Here is a 19,473-nt window from a genome sequence, read left to right as displayed (position 1 = left end):
ACACCAGTTGTCTTGGTGGACTTTAACTGTAGTGAAGAGACTCTCTGACGAGGTGATTGTAACGTATGGCCAATTTGACTCAAGTTTCTATTTTGTAATTTCTGTCAAACAGACATATCCTTCAATGATCATTCCATTCTACTACAAGGAAGCTTAGTAACTTTGGCTTGAGATGTGGCCCTTCCAAGATTAGTTTATAAAGGTAGAAGAAAATGCACTAGTCCACTAAGAGATCAAGGAGCATTTCTTTTTTTTTTTTTTTGAGACAGTCTCGCTCTGTCACCAGGTGCTAGGCTGGAGTGCAGTGGCACAATTTCGGCTCACTGCAACCTCTGGCTCCCAGGTTCAAGCAATTCTCCTGCCTCAGCCTCCCGAGTAGCTGGGACTACAGGCACGCCCCACCATGCTCAGCTAATTTTTGTATTTTTTTTTTTATTAGAGAGGGGGTTTCACCATGTTGGCCAGGATGGTCTCAATCTCTTGACCTCATGATCCACCCGCCTTGGCCTCCTAAAGTGCTGGAATTACAGGCGTGAGCCACCGCAACCGGCCAAGGAGCATTTCCTACACAGGCTGACTAACGAAGGCCTTCCAGATTTTGCTCGTAACCTTGGGTGGGAGCAGGTGAAAAGGCATGAATGAAGCCTGAGCATGATTTGGCTATATTACTCCAGTAATTACTGCTACTACATTGGGCACATATTGGTTTCTGTATAATCAGGCAGAGATGTTAAAAAAAAAACAAAACCCATGATAGTTTTCCAAATTCTGTAAGTTAGATCAAGTATGCTGTCTTAAAACATAAAATGTTCTAGGCTAACTCCCTGGGCTTCATTATAACACTTCCAGGCCTGTGGTGGTGTTACTTCACATTTCATACAAGGACTCCCGTGATGCATGATTGCTTACTAGCAAGTCACTGTGAGACACTGACAGCAGCATTTTGACAAAGGCCTGGAGTACATTGTCAAAATGGTTGTCCCCATACAACTTGAAGATGCCAAAGCTGACATAATTTCCACACAAGGCAGACTTGAGAGCTGAATAGCAGATGGAGATGCCCTTGAGTTTCATTGGATAAATCTGATCTTTTGAGAGGCTCCCAAGGGACAGGATCTGATTACCTGTTTTAGGGTAAAAGCAGAAAAAGAAAGTGACATAAGTAGATGTCATTCAAAGCAGTTATGGGACACACTAACATTTTTACTTTACTGCTAATGTTCACTTCCTCCCAGCATATTTTAAGAATTTTTTTATTCATTGTAATAAAAATATAAATACATATGGCAGTTTACCTGAAAATACAAAAGGCCCAAGGAAAAACAATTGAGGATATTGGAAAAGCTCTATATTTTTATCTGCATGGTGATCACACAGAGGTACACATAGATATGTAAAAATTCATTAAGCTCTACTCTTAAGATTAGTTCATTTTACTTTATGCATTATTCTGTCAATAACAAGTTTTAAAAAGTAGGTTGAAACTAAGTCAAGTGAAAAACAACCTGACTGAGATGTAAATTACCCTAAGTTCTTGGTGAATTTTTCATGTTTTATATGAATTTGATCTTGAGTGACTTCACTTTCAGGAGGCTCACAGATTTGTTACATGACTGATGGAATAACACACACAGCCGTGCTTGGTGCAGTGCATGGTAGACAGTACTTCCCTTTTCCTCTTAGATCCTTCTTCAGACGATCTCAAGACATGATTGTTTTAAAAATTGTACTTAAATTCTGTGTTGACCATCAGAAAACAAAGACATGTTTGTATGATCACCTTAAAATTTTCTGTAGTAGTTAGTTAGCATTTACAATCAATGATTTCTGTTTCTGAAATGTGTGCTAATAAGTATGTGTGCTAGGTAATACTTGATAATGCTTTAAAAATATATATAAAGTAATACATATACATATTTTTAGTAATACTCTGCTTTTTCCTGGTTGGATGAGTATTGCCTCTAAAACTGAAACAAAATTTAGGAATATAATATAGTGGCTTATACTGTGTCAACTTGGCTAACAAGAATTAAGTTTCCTAGACTCCACTTTCCTATATGGTTGTGGCCTAGAACTGGCTAAAAGAGAAATCTGTGTGAGATTTGGAAGCTGGGAGTGAAGTAGCTGCCATGACTGTCTGAAGGTTGTCGTGGTTAGGGGTGGTGAGAGTAAGATGTAGAAATGCTGCTGGTTTCACTTTGTCCTTGTTCTGTCTGTGTCTAGAACTACCAGCCCTGCTGACCAACATCTCCAAGCCCACCACCAAACAGGTGGTAGCAAACTTACAGAAGCAACAGCTATGCAGAGGCAACAGCCTTCTACTGCTTTCTATAGTACTACACCAGATACCTTCTCACCCCTAATCCTTTCATAGTTCTACTCTAGCACCTGTATGTGTCTGGTTTCTAGATTTCCCTGCAAATCCCAACTTGTCTATGCCATTGTTTCGGGAGGGCCAATCAGTGATTTTTTCCCCCCTGAACCTTCAACTCTCCCCTTTGGAACTATTTCCCCATCTTTGCCTAAGATTGGACAAGGTCTAATTTCTAAAATACTTAATCCGTTCTAAAAGTACTATCGTGCTTGTTTTTCCCGCTGTGAAGCTTGACTGATACATATATTATGGTAACCACATGTGTACTAAGGTTAAGCAGGACCAATACTTCTAGCAGAGCATGAAACACAGGGCCAGTGCAGGGTAAAGGTTCCCTCTTCTTCATCTGCCTTGATCTGTTCCATGTATGGGGAGCATTTCCATATGCATATTTTCTTCTGTGCAGCATTAATAGTCCACGTGACGTTGCTTATAATTCATATATCTGAATGGCAAAACTATGGTCTAGAAAGCAGAAGCATATCTTGTATATCAATATCAAATTCTATACCCTCTTTCATGATCTCATTCTAAGTTACCTTACAGAGATATGATAGTTGTAAAAAGATTCAACTCGAAATGACAGCATTTATTTAACAACTACTATGTGTGAGGTACTGGTATAAACAAATGAATAAAATAAAATCTCCCTGAGGGAGTTCAGTCTGGTGGGGGCTATAGATCTGTAAATAAATAATTCCATGCAATGTGACAAACGCCATCAGAGGTATGTCAAGATGTTATGCAAACAGAAAAACAGACCAACTTTCCTTGGGCAGGAGGGCAGGGGGAATGGCTTCACAGAACAGGTTAAGTTTGAAGGATAAATTGAATATGCCCACATGAACTTGGAAAAAGAGGAGTGTACTCTGGGTAGATGAAGTGCAAAGGCATGGAGGTCTAAGAAAGCCGGGTATTTTAGAAAAGAACAGTTCTCAACCACCGTTTTTCTACCTTTGCTTCAAACTCAGTTTAAACCAAGGTTAGACATTTTCCCTCCTTCCCTTTCCCAAGAAAGAACAGCGCTGTATACACATGTGATGACAAGAGCTAGGGTAATTTTGGAAGGAGAGAGGGTGATTTGTGGGTTTTGTGTTTGTTGGGAAGACCATGGTAAAAATGAGAAAACTTCTGGGCCCTTTTTATGCTGATATACTTATGGGGAAAGTAAGGGTCCTATATTCTGCAGTAATAGATGAAACAGGCCAAGAATTGCCTGAAATGAAAAAAAATTTGTCAAGGACTGGATAATCTACTATCAAGAAGCATTATTTAGAATCCTAACTGTTATCTCTGTTAATGCTGCAACTTGGCATATATGTCTTGCCTTTTGGACTATGTCAGATACATCTGTATTAACCCATTTATGCCAAAGGTTGCAAATTTTTTGTGTGAAAAATCAGACCTTGGTGATGACCCTGAGCAGTAGGATATAAATAACTCCCACAAGCTTAGCATTCTAATAATGGAACACTAGGCATAAATGGGTTAAGATGGTAATTAATATACTATTTTGACTTTGCAACAGAACGATGAATACTTTTGAAATAGGAACCTACCTCATTTTGCTCAATTGCCTCACCATTCCATGGTGGTTACAAAAGACTATAGAAAAGAAGGCTTGGCCACGTCACCCATTTATTTACTCCAGTGCAGCTTTATTCAATGTGTTTCAGCAATACGTACTGGAATTGTTGGTCCTGCCCTCAAAACCTGAAAATCTAGGAGTTAGACTCACATTACTTATAAACAAAAGTGACAGGGCTTAGGTTTGTTTCTGATCTTCCTCTCTAGGTATGATATCCCTCCTTGTCCTCCCTGCTCCACTCCACACCTAGAAAGTTCTACTCCTTCCTTGTCAGCCCTTCCTTTGTAAGAGGAGATCTATGTCACACTGATGAAGAGCTAGGGGATGATGGCATTGCCAGGTTGGCAGCTACTAAAGCCAGTAACAACTGCTACTTTGGTACTACTGTAGCAGTCCAAAAGTGAATCAAACTTTAATGACATAAAACAGACTTTCAAAGGCTAGAACCAAATGGAAAAACTCTGTTTCCCACTGAGTACCTTTGCCATAATTTGGGGAGGGTAAAAGAGATACTGTAACATCCTTAAGCTGGGTAAGATAGATGCTGAGGCTATGTTGGGGTTCAGGGGAGAAGGTGGCTGTGAATCCAATGGTTAACCTGGCCAAAGGCAATAGCAGGGAATGGGGGCACAAGTAATATGGAATTCCCATTCTTACTCTTGTGCATGCTGTAGCAGTATAAGAAATCTCATTAGATAATGAGGAGACACAACTGGGAAATGAGCACAGAGGATCCCTGATCTACATAATTTGGCTTATGAGAAGTATTTTCCTCATTATTAGTTTAAGAGAACTGCTTGGGGTTTTCCTTCTTCACCTCCACTCTCTGTCCTTCATGGAGAGGCTTTTGTTGTTGTTACTAGCTTCCAGCACTCAGAGGTACCCTTTTAGACAATTCTCAAGATGTACTTTTAAAGAGGGATACACATAGGAAGATGTCAAATCTCCTGCTCATCTGCAACTGAGTCTCAGGTCTACTTTTCTTTTAAATCATTTTTTCTGCTGAGACCTATCTTTTTGCTGAGTGACAGACTCCAGGATGTCTTCCTCTTCGGAAGAGACCCCCATTACCCAAAAAAGAATGGCTTTCTTTGACAGGGCTCAGCTGGAGAACTATATAATAAGATAATATTCTAACAGAAGATTAACATATAGTACAGAAGGTAGTGATTCACAGTGTAGGCTTTTGACTCATACTGACCTGGTCTGAATCCTACATCTTTCCTTACTACCTAGGTATCTGAGCAGATTATTAATTTATGTAAGTCACAGTTTCCTCATCTACAAAATGAGGATAATAACACCTATAATTCATGAGGCTCTTATGTGGAGTAAAGGTGACAGCATATGTAGAGTAGCTGCCACAGGAGCTGGCACAGTGCTCAATAAATGCAAACTATGACAATACACAGTACTTGGGGTTCATTTTTTTTTTCTCCTGTCTAATGGCTTGTTAGTTTACATTTGGAGGAACTATAGCTTGGAAAAGAGGAGGAGGTGAAGCCGAGTGTGTGTGGTATAAAACAATGTCACTTCCCTCTAATTCTTTTCATTTACACAATTCAAAGTAAGGTCAATACTATCATTTGACAGCCTCCTCTCTGTTTCTCCAATAGAGAATTAGCTCCAGGGGATTACAGTCTTGCTGTTTGCTTCGCATTCCACCAATTTGCGATACCTCAAAAGAATATTTAGAAAAGTGATGCAAGGGATAAGATACACCACAGTAGTATCTTATACCAGGAGGAACTAACAGTATAAACAATGTTATTTCTTGGCTTACAAAGCAATCAATCACATTGATTTACCTTTTCTTTTTCTCTTTTAATCTTTAAAATTTTAAAGTGAATTTGATAGCTAGCTGACAACTGTATAGGCTGAATGTCTTCACTCATCATTGGAAATAACAGTTATATGAAGAGAATTGCAATTTGCTGACATTCTTTTACTTCAGGTCACTGAACCCACTCTTGTCTCTCTACAAACCAGCCAAGGTCTCTGGACATAAATGGTTTGGACAGAATTGAACCTGTAAAGATTGGAGGGAATATAATGTTTCCCTTTCAGATTGAAAAAGATAACACAATACAGTGTTGATAAGGATGTAGGAAAATGAGAAAATTGCTGGGAATATAAAATTAGTACAACCATTCTAGAAGGCAGTTTGGTAACATTTATTAAAAATATTTTTAAAAGGCTGAGTGCAATGGCTTGCACCTGTAATCCCAGCACTTGGGGAGGCTGAAGCTGATAGATCACTTGAGCGCAGTAGCTTGAGACCAGCCTGGGCAACATGGCAAAATCCTGTCTCTACAAAAATTACAAAAAATTACCAGGTGTAGTGGAATACATCATTAGTCCCAGCTACTTGGGAAGCTGAGGTGGGAGGATAAGCTGAGCCCGGGAGGTTGAGGCTGCAGTGAGCCATGATCACACCATTGTACTCCAGCCTGGGTGACAGAGTGAGACTCTGTCTTGAAAAATGTGTGTGTGTAGATCAATTTCTACATCCGAATACTAACATTCCCTACCATTTATCCCTTTCTCCTATCATCTGCACTCACATACACTGTCTTTAGTAAAAGTCAATCCCTCAACCTGTCCAACCAGTTCCTATCTCCTCTCTCTCATGTGCTTAAGGACAAAGCACCAATAATTTTCACCCTTCTCTGTTATGCAATCTTTTGTGTTTGTTTGCTATTGGATCATTCTCATCAGAATACAAGTCACAACACTGTCTCTTCCATGAAAAAAAAGAAAAAGACACACACATAACCTTCTCTAAGCCTTATTTCCCCTGCTGGATTATTGCTCAATTGTTTCCATTTCTTCTCTTTGCATTCTCTTTTATGCCTGCTCCATTCACAGTGCTCTTTTCAAGGCTACTAATGACCTCCTTGTAGCTAACTGAAATGGTTGACTCTTAGTCTTCATCTTACTTGATTCACTGGGAGCTTTTGCCATAGGTGACCACCTTGTCTTCCAAGACACATTCTCACATTCTCTTGATTTGCTTCAGTGTTCGCTCTGTCTTACTCTTTTTTGCTGGTTTCTTCTTCTTTCTTACCTTGCAACATTGGAATATGCCAGAACTCAAACCTTAAGTTCTCCTCTATATTTACACTCACCCCTAGAAGATGTGCTGCTGAAGCAAGCACACTCGTTCCTAGTTCTCACCTAGTTCTGCAGCTTTAAATATCATCTCTGAGTCAAATGACCGACTTCCTAGACCTATTTTCCGAACTCCAGAATAAAAAATCCATATTGGTATTCAACATCTCCACTTGGATATGAATCAATATCTCAAATTCAACACAACCAAAATGGAACTTTCGGTCACCCACACCCATCTTGACCTTCTGCATCTCAGTTGATGGTAACTACTTCCTTCTAGTTGCTTGTGCTCAAATCCCTTGACTACATTTTTTTTCTGTCTTACCATTCATCCAATGCATCAAGGAATTTGATTTGTCTTATCTTACCTTCATAATATATCCAGAATCTGACCACTTCTCACCACTCCCACTGCTACCGCTTTGTTCAAAGCCAGTATCAAACTGCCTGAATTACTGCAACACTGTCATATCTCACTTCCCTGCTTATACCTTTAAGTCCTCTGTAGTCTATCCTTAATACAGCAGACTGAGTAATTTTTTAAAAACTTAGGTCAGGTTCTGTCATTCCTGTGCTCAAAATGTTCTAGAGGCCCTCGCTTTTATTTAGAATTAAAGTCAAAGTGATGTTAGTGGGTGACAGGCCTTGTGTAATACTGTTCTTGTCATTACTCTCCCTTTTGTTCACTCTGCTCCAGCTATTGACCTCCTTGCTGCTCTTCAGACATACCAGATAGACTCCCACCTTAAGACTCTACCATTTGCTGTTTCCTCAGCCTAGAATGGTCGTCTTCAAGAAATCCACATGACTAACTCCCTCATTTACTGGAAGTCTTTGTTCAAATGTCATATTTTCAATGAGGCCTAATTCTACCACTCTAACAATGCAACATGTCCCTAATCCCTGACACTTAAGAGGTGTGTGTGTGTGTGTGTGTGTGTGTGTGTGTGTTGTACAAAAAGAAGTTTAAGGATCATAGCAAAGCTGAGAGAGGTACAGAGATTACCATACATCTTCTGCCCCCACACATGCACAGCCTCCCTACTATCAACATCCCCTGCTAGAGTGGTGTATTTGCTACAATCTGAACCTATACTGACATATCATTATCAGCCAATGTCATAGTTTACATCAGCATTCACTGTTGGTGGTGTACACTATTATGTATAATGCATTTCTCCAAACCCATAGAAGGTATACATGCATCCACCATTATAGTATCACACTGAGTTTCAATGCCCCCCAAATCCTCTGCTCTGCCTATTCATCTTTCCCTGTCCCCTAACCACTGGCAGCCACTGAGCTTTTACTGTTTCACTAACATTTCCTGCCATTTATACCTTTCCTTTTTAGTTTTCCCTTTTCCAGAATGTTAGGTAGTTGGAATTATATAGTATGTAAGCCTTTCCAGACTGGCTTCTTTCACTCTGGCTTCTTTCACTCAGTAAGAGGCATTATGGTTCTTCCATAACATATCCTTTTGTAATTTGGTAGTTTTTTTTTTTCAAGTGCTGAATAACATTCCATTGTCTGGATCTACCGATGTTTATTTATCCACTCACCTATTGAAGAAAATAAGTTTCAGTTTTAGCAGTTGAGAATAAAGCTGCTATAAACATCAGTGTGCATGTTTTTGTGTGAACCTAAGTTTTCAATGTAAATACGAAGGGTCAAGATTACTGGATAGTACAATGACTGTGTTTAGTTTCATGAGAAGCTGCTGTTTTCTAAAGTGTCTGCACCATTCTGCATTCTACCAGCAATGAATTAGAGTTTCTGTCGTTTCACTTTCTGGGGCTAACATGTCCCCTTATCTTGATCTATTTTCTTTTGTTTCTTTTCTTTTTTTTAAATATCACTTATTACCTTCTTTCTATTTTCTAATTTTTTTTATAGAGATGGGGTCTCACTGTGATGGTCAGGCTAGCCTCAAACTCCTGGGGTCAAGCAATCCTCCTACATCAGCCTCCCAAAGTGTTAGGATTATAGGCATGAGCAGCTGCACCCAACCTACCTTTTAATTAATAGTTAATTTCTTTTTTGGTTTGCCCATTGATGTATCCAAAGAGCCTAGAACAGCACCTGCTGTTTTTATTACACATTTGTTGAATGAATGACTAAAACTCACAAAGCTGAATGTACAAAGTTATTGACTGAAGCACTATATATGATAATAAAAAAGATGTTCAGCAAAAGACGATTAATAAATTATAGTATGACCACAAAATGGGAAATTTTGCAGCTATTTAAAGAGATGAGGTAGATTTATGTATGCTAACATAGAACGGTGACCATAATATTAGTAAAAAACAACAAATTACAGAATAGCAAGTATATTATGATATTGCTTTTGGAAAAATATGTGTATATGTACACATAAAAAGCATAGCAGGGCACACACACTAAACTGTTAACGATTAACTTTGGGTGATGAATGGGGGATTTTCTTTTCTCATACCAAGTTAAAAAAGAAAAATTTAAAGCTGACTGGGTTTATTTTGAAATAATATTGCTAGATTTTTTTTTTCCTATGAGTATATTATTTTATAGCTAAAGAAAAGCAAAAAAATTATTTTGGATGAAAAAACATGGGAAAGAAAGTGATAGGTACAGAAAGTCATGATAGAAAAAGACATGGTAGTATAAGTAGACCCAGGCTATATGCTTACAGTGGTTCCTTACCTTCCTTAACTTTGCAGCATACGTTGCTGACATAGAAAATGGAATTTCAGCACTGATGTAATTTGGTTTCAGAACTCTCAGAGTAATGTCCAATAATTTAATTACAAATTTAAGTATGCTCCACTATCTTTTTTGAATAAGAGATTTTATCTAGGTTATTTCATAAGCATATTAGTGGATATAAAAATCTTAAAAACATTAACTTGCAACCTCAATATTTCAAACTATTTGAAGTTTCTGCTTTCCTTTAATTGTTGCCATGCATATGGAAGTCTAACATTACCTACAGCATAGGCAAAATTTGAATCCCACCTTTACATGGTATTATTTATATTTCCCATAAACTAGGTAATCTTAAAAGATAATTTATAATAGTTGTAATTTACTCCATTGAACTGATATATCCTCTGTTATTCAAGCATTTTGCTATTTGTAGTTATTTTGCTATTTGTTTGTTTTCCCATTTTTCACTACTATGAATAATGCATCATCAAAGATCTTTAGCTGTAGTTAGCTGTCCTCTATCATTAAATTATTTCCTTAGGAAAAAAATAGAAATGAGTTTATAAAGGTTTTGGACATTTTTATAATTCTTGCTTTTCCATGGGGCCATACCAATTAACTGAAAAAGAAAAAAAATATGAAGTAATTCTCAGTGTGTAATGCTTATAGAGTTTCTTTTGAAATCATTACATATTTTTTCTTATTTGTTGAAAGGAATTTCAACTAGATGCTCAATAGTTAACTCATAGCTACTAGCAAAACCTACTTCTAGTGATCTCATGTGCAAATAATCGAATCAGGTATTGGGGAAAGTCTTGTCCCAGACTGAATATTAACAAAAAGAAAACTAGAGTGAAGATGGCAAGGATCCTACATATAGTCTTAGAACAGTGTTTGGTACAAAACAGTACACATGATTCTATAAATTCCCAAGAACTGATATACTTTTCTTTGAGTGATAACATAAATTTTGTAAAATCATATTATCATATAAGAGAGAATCATGTTGAGACAGGAAAGGAAGAGGAGGCATAAAATATTCCTAACATTGCATGCTACTTTAAATAATAAATCCTGGCCAGGCATGATGGCGCAAGCCTGTGATCCAAGGACTTTGGGAGGCTGAGGGGGAAGGATTGCTTGAAGTGAGGAGTTTGAGAAAAGTCTGGGCAACATAGTGAGGCCCTGTCTTTACTTAAATAAAAAAAAAAATTAGTCAAGCATGGTGGTACATGCCTGTAGTCCTAGCTACTCAGGAAGCTGAGGTGGGAGAATCACCTGAGCCCAGGACTTTGAGGGTTCAGTGAATTACGTTCATGACACTGCATTCCAGCCTGGGTGACAGAGTGAGACCTTGTCTCAACAAAAAACAAAACAAAACAAAACAAAACAAAACAAAGACTAATTCTGCTCCTTTCTCTTCTAGCTTTACATCAGATAATTCACCTACCACAACACTATCAAAATGGTTTTTCAAAAATGTAAATGTGATCATACTGTTTTGTTTAAAATCATCCAGTATTTTTCTTAAGGAACATATATCCTTAAGGATAAAGTATTTTATCTTTATCCTTATTTCTTTTTTTTTTGTTTGTTTTTTGACAGAGTCTTGCTCTGTTGCCTAGGCTGGAATGGTGTGATCTCAGCTCACTGTAATCTCTGCCTCCCGGGTTCAAGCAATTCTCCTGCCTCAGCCTCCCAAGAAGCTGAGATTATAGGCGCCACCACCATGCCTGGCTACTTTTTTGTATTTTTAGTAGAAATGGGGTTTTGTCCTGTTGGCCAGGCTGGTCTTGAACTTCCAACCTCAGGTGATCCCCCCTCCTTGGCCTTCCAAAGTGCTGGATTACAGGCATGAGCCACCACGCCCTGACAGATTCTTTTTTTTTTTTTCATCTTATTTATCTTCCTGTCTCTCACAGTATCAGAAACATAGTAACAGTAGATGCTTGGCTGGGTGTGGTGGCTTATGCCTGTAATCCTAGCACTTCAGGAGGCCAAGGTGGGCAGATCACTTGAGGTCAAGAGTTTGAAATCCGCCTGGCCAACATAGCGAAACCCCATCTCTACAAAAAATACAAAAATTAGCCAGGCATGGTGGTGAGCACCTGTAATCCCAGCTATTCAGGAGGCTGAGGCAGAAGAATCACTTGAATCCAGGAGGTGGAGGTTGCAGTGAGCTGAGATCACACCACTGCACTCCAGCCTGGGTGACAGAGCAAGATTGTTTCAAAAAAAAAAAAAAAAAAGTAAATGCTCAACAAATGTTAGGTGCATGGATGAAGGAATCCACTGAACTCTAAGCACTTGTTCAGCTATCATCCTCAAGGCCTTATTTTTTAAGCCACCTGATCCTGGGTTTGGGATCCTCAAGGTAATGATCATTCCTCTGCCTCCACAAGACTGTGAACCTTACTCTTTGCTACTTTGTTATTATATGCCCCAATCAACGGATAAGATCTAAGACCATATCCACAGTTCCTGGACAGTCAGTCTCGATAACTGTTATTTGGTGATATTTTATTAATTCTCTAGTTATTTCAAGACCAATGAATTCTTTAGCTATCTTCTTGTAATCATTTATGCATAAGCATAGGCACACCTTGGAAATACTGACATTTCAGTTCCAGACTACCACAATAAAGCAAATATCCCAATAGAGTTAGTTATACAACTTTTTTCTTGTTTCTAAGTGCATATAAAAGTTATGTTTATTCTGTACTGTAGTCTATTACATGTGCAACAACCATATGTCTAAAAAATGTATATACTATCATTTAAGAAATATTTTATTGCTAAAAAGTGCTAGCAATCATCTGAGCCTTCAGTGATTTCTCCTGGTGGAAGGTCTGGCCTCAGTAATGGCTGCTGACTGATAGGGTAGTTGTCAAAGGTTGAGGTGGCTGTGGCAATTTCTTAAAATAAGACAACAATGAAATCTGCTGCATCAATTGACTTCCTTTCACAAAAGATTTCTTTGCAGCACATGATGCTGTTTGATAGCATTTGACCCACAGGAGAACTCTAAAAACTGAAGTCGGCCGGGCGCAGTGGCTCAAGCCTGTAATCCCAGCACTTTGGGAGGCCGAGGCGGGTGGATAACGAGGTCAAGAGATTGAGACCACACTGCTCAACATGGTGAAACCCCGTCTCTACTAAAAATACAAAAAATTAGCTGGGCATGGTGGTGCGTGCCTGTAATCCCAGCTACTCAGGAGGCTGAGGCAGGAGAATTGCCTGAACCCAGGAGGCGGAGGTTGCGGTGAGCCGAGATCGCGCCATTGCACTCCAGTCTGGGTAACAAGAGTGAAACTCCATCTCAAAAAAAAAAAAAACAAAAAAAAAACTGAAGTCAATCCTCTCAAATGCTGCCGCCACTTTATCAACTAAGATTATGTAATATTCTAAAGCTTTTGTCATGTCGACAATGTTCACGGCATCTTTACCACAAGTAGATTCCATCTCAAGACACCACTTTCTTTGGTCATCCAGAAGAAGCAACTCCTCATCCATTCAAGTTTTATCACGAGACTGCAGCAGTTCAGTCACATCTTCAGGCTCCATTTCTAATTATAGGTCTCTTGCTGTTTTAACTGCATCTGTAGTTAATTTCTCCCCTGATGTCTTGAACTCTTCAGTCATTCATGAGGCTTGGAATCAACTTCTTTCAAAGTCCTGCTAATGTTGATTTTCCCTCCTCATGTGAATCACAAATGTTCTTGATGGCCTCTAGAATGGTGTATCCTTTCTGGAAAGTTTTCAATTTACTTTGCCCAGATACATCAGAGGAATCACTATCTATGGCAGCTATAGCTTTACAAAATGTATTTCTTAAATAATGCGACTTGAACGTCAAAATTACTCCCTTGATTCATGGGCTACAGAACTAATTAATCTCCTTGTACCTATTCATTAGAGCTCCCGGGTGACCAGGTGCACTGTCAGTGAGCAGTAACCTTTTGAAGGAATCTTTTTTTTTCTGAGCAGTAGGCTTCAACAGTGGGCTTAAAATAGTCAGTAAACCATGCTGCAAACAGATGTGCCGTCATCCAAGCTTTGCTGCTGTATTTCTAGAACACAGGCAGAGTGGATTTAGCATCATTCTTAAGGGCCTGAGGATTTTCAAAATGGCAAAGTGAGCACTGGCTTTTACTTCAAGTCACTGTCAGCATTAGCCCTTAATAAGAGAGTCAGCCTGTCCTTTGAAGCCAAGCACTGACTACTTCTCTAGCTCTGAAAGCCCTAGATGGCATCTTCCAGCAGCATTTTGTCTCCATGAAAAATGTTGTTTAGTGCAGGCACCTTTATCAAAAAATGATCTTAGCTCGATCTTCATGATCCCTCACTGCAGCTTCTCCATCAGTACTTGCGGCTTCACCTTGCACTTTTATGTTATGGAGATGGCCTCTTTCTGTAAACCTCATGAACCAACCTCTGCTAGCTTTCAACTTTTCCTCTGTAGCCTCCTAATTTCTCTCCGCCTTCACAGAATTGAATAAAGGTAGAGCCTTGCTCTGGATTAGGCTTTGCCTTAAGGGAGTATTATGACTGGTTTGATCTCAGACTACTAAAACTTTCTCCATGCCAGCAATAAGGTTATTTAAGTTTTTTTTTTTTTAATCATTTGTGTGTCTGCCAGTGTAGCATTCTTAATTTCTTTCAAGAGCTTTTCCTTTGCATTCACCACTTGGCTAACTGTTTGGTGCAAGAGGCCTAGCTTTTGACCTGCATTCTTCACTAAGCTTAATCATTTCTAGCTTTTGATTTAAAGTGGGAGATGTATGACTCTTCCTTTCACTTGAATACTTAAGAGGCCATTGTAGGGTTATTCATTGGCCTAATTTTAATATTTTAATATAGTGAATAGGGAGGCCCGCGGGGAAGAGATGGGGAGTGGCCAGAGCAGAGCAGTCAGAACACACATGTGTATTAAGTTTACCAATGTTTAAGAGTGTAGTATGGTACCCTCACACAATTAAACAGTAACATCAAAGATCATTGATTTCGGACCACCATAACATATATAATAATAACAAACAGATTGAAATATTGGGAAGATTTCCAAAATGTGACTCAGAGACACAAAGTGAGCACAGGCTGGCACTGATAGACTTGCTTGATGCAGGGTTGCTGCAAATCTTCAACTTATAAAAAATGCAACATGTGCAAAGTACAACAAAAAGAGGTATGCCTGTATACAATCCTAACCTTCCATTCACACAACACTTCTAACAGGGCGTGCAAGTGATTTTCATCCTCTTCTAAAAAAAATTCCTAACAGCTGATAGCTTTTACAAACAAGTCTAGTAACTACATAGCTGGGTGGTTCTGGTCAAAGTGGCAAAGTGGTCCTCCCTCCCCCTTTTTCTGGAGGGCTAATGTGGCACTTTCACAGGCCTCGATAGCTCTGCAAAACCCAGCATGAAAACCAATAGCCAGTTATCCAGGTGATGACAAGTAACAGTGGCTTGTATAACACTTTTAAATTCAAATTATGCACATTAATTTATACCTTACATATACCCAGAGCATATACTGCTTAAAAGAACCCTGACATAAATTCTTACGTACGGTGAATAATCATAGCTTGTACTAACCATTTTTAAAGTTTAGAATCTTTATACATGAGCTTTCTTAAATCAGGTATCTAAGGAAGAAATAAAGGCAGTTCTACTTTGGCCAGCTTATGAAAACAATCATTATTTCTCCCTTCTGTGCACTCTTCAACCAACAGATGTCACTAAAGATACCAGGACCCAGAGGCAACGTGAAGGAAAGATTAGACAAATGGAAATTGAACATAAAAATCACCCAGTTCTTAAAACTGAGACGTAGGTTTCCAAAGTAATAACATTTATTACACTGCATGCAACATTTTAACCAAAAATTTAAGAAAGAAATTTATTTTATTAAGTTGCTCAGGCTGAATGGATCAGAGCACTAAGTTCTGAAGTACATGTTCTTGAAGCAATTTAAAACTCATTAGAAATAATAGGCTTGGGCTAGTAGAAAATGTGGTAAAATTTAATCCTCATCCAAATGTTACCTGGGCTGCACAAACAGGAAATTGTTTTGTGCTACTGTGGCTAACCTCATTGCTGACCCTGAGCTGTAACGGCAAGAGGAGCTGAGAGCTGAAGCAAAATTAAAAACTTACATCAAAGTATATCATGACAGACTGTAGATAAATAAAACAGCATATCAAAAGTATTATTTTTCTGCCAGTCTCACAGAGCAGTGAGGTGGAGATATTTCACAAAATATGTAACAAGTCAGTTGCATTTGGAAATGAGTCACTCCCTCTCTGTATGGCCCTGATCACTGACTACTCCAAAACTGCTCATGAGAGGTGTTCAGAGAAGAACCCAGTGTGGATGGAAACAGAAGGGATCACAGAATGTTCTGGCTTCTTTGCTCCAATGGCTTCCCCTTCCTTTACCTCAGCTTACCAAAGAAATAAACAATGCTGGCTCTTCTGTGCCCTCCCAGTCACTCTTTCCCTCATCTTCTAGACTCCCGAATGGCAGCTACATGATCTCCCTCCAACGTGCATATGAGAACTGCCAGAGGTAAAAGCATGGATAATAAAACATTACAGAATGTAAAGAGAGACAAATCGGATGACTGATATGGACCAGCAAGAGAATTAGTGTAGGTTAAGAGACTTTTTTTTCTATTATTCTATGTAAAGTTTATGTATCAAAGTCACTGTCAAAGTCACTGGTGACACAGTTCAAGGACATTTTTTCATTGAACCTTTGATTTCCTTAAGGTTTTGAGACAGAAATCACCATACTTTAAAGAATAGTGCTTCGTCATAAATATCCATGGTAAAATCTTACTTTGCTTTGGGAGGCCGAGGCGGGTGGATCACGAGGTCAAGAGATCGAGACCATCCTGGTCAACATGGTGAAACCCCATCTCTACTAAAAATACAAAAACAAAATTAGCTGGGCATGGTGGCACATGCCTGTAGTCCCAGCTACTCAGGAGGCTGAGGCAGAAGAATTGCCTCAACCCAGGAGGCAGAGGTTGCGGTGAGCCAAGATCGCGCCATTGCACTCCAGCCTGAATAACAAGAGCGAAACTCTGTCTCAAAAAAAAAAAAAAAAAAGTCTTACTTTGGCAGCTCACAGGAGGCAGTAAAGAACATGAAAAGACTACTGTCAGTATGACTGAATGAAATTCCAATTCAGCTACTTGTCAGCTATGTAATATTTGACAAATTTTTAAACCTCTATGAGTTTCAATTTATTCATAACAGTAATCATACTCGTTAAGTGGTCTAAGGGCTTTCCATACATTACCTAATTGAATTCTTACAACCATGTTATGAGGTACGTAGTATTTTCTCTATTTAACAAGAAACTGAAGCAAGAGAGGCTTGCAACTTAACCAAGGCCATATAACTAGTGAGTAGCATATAATACCTACCTTGAGGATGCAACAGGGTAATGTATGATAAATGGTCTAATATAGGACTATAAAAGCTGATAACAAAATGAAAGATACGAATACTATTAGCCTAAATCAAGGAGCAGAGCTTTATTCTAATCTCATCTTTCTTCTGGGTAAGAAAACTCCGTACTGGCTTTTCTTTGCAAGAATGCTTTGAAGGTTTTGTCTCCCCCAACCCAACTTCAATTCTCCTATCCCTTCATTTCCCTCCCTTTCTGTCACCTCTTCTTCCTCCTCCAGTATAATCCTCACATAGTTATTTTGCTCAGTTTTTGCTGCAATGCTTTTTTCTATATCAGACAACCTAATAGAGAACAAAATAGCTTTTGAAGCCCACAGATTTGGCATTATTCTGTGAGATTCCTTGTGGTGTCACTTACTGGACGTACATTCTGTCCTAGAAAGTCAGTGATGCTGGAAGAGGACGCTCACTTCCCTTAACGGCCCCAGTGCAACAGTAAATAAGCCCCAAAGGAAAAAAACACATTTAGTGAAAAGAAAGATCCAGAAAAAGGGGTAAGAATGACACAATTGTGACTGGTAGCAGGAATCTAACATATGCATAAAGTTCTATTGATTACTAAGAGATTCTTACATATGTGCTGTTTATTTCCTTTAAAAAAAGTAAGGAAATAAAAACTCATCACTGGCTTCAGGGAGAGGAAGCAGGGCAGGGTGGTCCAAACAGGAAATGCTGCTAAGCAAAACAATGACGTGGGTTGTTGAACCCATGTCCAAAGAAGGCTAACTTGGTGGGTATAAGAGAAAGGCTTTGGGACAAGGAGAGACACAAGCAGGGAGTACGTATTCCATGTTACCTCCCATGCCAGGCCTTTTACCGGAATAGCTCAGTTAACCTTAATCACAACTAGGCAGGTAAGTCAGTAGGTGTTTAGAATTCCTAGTTTTATACAAGAGGAAGCTAACCACAAAGAGTTATATATAGTATTTTAGCTGAAGGTTATGTAGTTGATAAGTATTGGTAATAGGATTAGTACTCAGATCTTTTAAATCTGAAAACTGTGCTTTTTCTAATATACCATGCTGTTTTTGAAAAAAGGTCTAGACATATATCTTACATGATAAAACATGGAAAGGAAATAGATATACACTGAAAGTATGGCAAATTGTATTTAGAATATTTTAAAAAGGGGTCCATTTTTAACTCTAGGAGGCAAAGCATTTCCACTTTATTTATATGATTTTATTTTATTTTATTTTTTGAGACAGAGTTTTGCTCTTGTTGCCCAGGCTGGAGTGCAATGGCATGATCTCGGCTCACTGCAGTCTTTACCTCCTGGGTTCAATCAATTCTCTTGCGTCAGCCTCCTGAGAACCTGGGATTTTAGGCACTTGCCACCATGCCTGGCCAATTTTTTGTATTTTTAGTAGAGACAGGGTTTCACCATGTTGGCCAGGCTGGTCTCGAACTCCTGGCCTCAAGTGATCCACGTACCTCAGCCTCCCAAAGTGCTGGGACTACAGGTGTGACCCACCGAACCTGGCCCACTTTATATGATTTTAACGTGTCTATTGTCAAACAGGATATAAAAGTTGTGGCAATGTAGTTACTGGTAAAGATGAAAATAAGAGAGTATAAGTTTGCTGTCCTATATAGTTTCTCTAGTTTTTACACATGAAAAATCTCAAATTCTACAGAGCAGATGTGCAATTAAAACAAAGAATTTCAATGGAGGCCTACAATGTATACAGATCAGAGACCCAGAATGTGTTCTGAAATGAGGTAAAAACAACTTAAAACACCCGTTATTTTCTTTTTAGAAATAGGCTTTTACTTAAAAAAAGTAATAATGCTTCTAATGGTTGTTCTTGAACACATAAACAAACACACAGAATTAGAATAGAGACTTTAAAAAATTTTGTAAGATTTGTTTCTAGGTACTCAAAAGAAAATGTGAGAATCACGGCTGGGCGCAATGGCTCATGCCTGTAATCCCAGTACTTTGGGTAGCCGAGGTGAGCAGATCACTTGAGGTCAGGAGTTTGTGACCAGCCTGGCTAACATGGTGAAATTCCATCTCTACTAAAAATATAAAAATTAGTCAGGTGTGCTGGCATGGCTATAACCCCAGCTAGTCAGGAGGCTGAGATGGGAGGATCATCTGTGCCTGGGACTCGGAGGCTGCAGTGAGCTGACATTGCACCACTGCACTCTCCAGTCTGGGTATCAGAGTGAGACTCCATGTCAAAAAAAAAAAAAAGAGAGAATCTCATGTAATTTTTAAGACTAAAT

The 19,473-nt window shown here is 38.8% G+C and overlaps 1 protein-coding gene across 4 annotated transcripts in view; it reads right to left on the bottom strand.

The window, feature by feature from the left end:
- The window catches only part of RANBP17 (RAN binding protein 17), a 438,613-nt gene that overhangs the window by 62,577 nt on the left and 356,563 nt on the right, over window positions 1-19,473 (bottom strand). For all 4 annotated transcript variants that reach the window (XM_002744545.7, XM_008990995.5, XM_078365784.1 and 1 more), the window contains one exon: window positions 910-1,124. In XM_002744545.7, the coding sequence (XP_002744591.2) occupies window positions 910-1,124 (215 nt within the window). The remainder of the gene's footprint in view (window positions 1-909; window positions 1,125-19,473) is intronic.

Source organism: Callithrix jacchus, chromosome 2, assembly GCF_049354715.1.
Source record: "Callithrix jacchus isolate 240 chromosome 2, calJac240_pri, whole genome shotgun sequence".
Classification (NCBI taxonomy): Eukaryota; Metazoa; Chordata; class Mammalia; order Primates; family Cebidae; genus Callithrix; species Callithrix jacchus.
The sequence above is the reverse complement of the archived record's forward strand: the minus strand, read 5'-3'. Positions and strand labels throughout refer to the sequence as shown.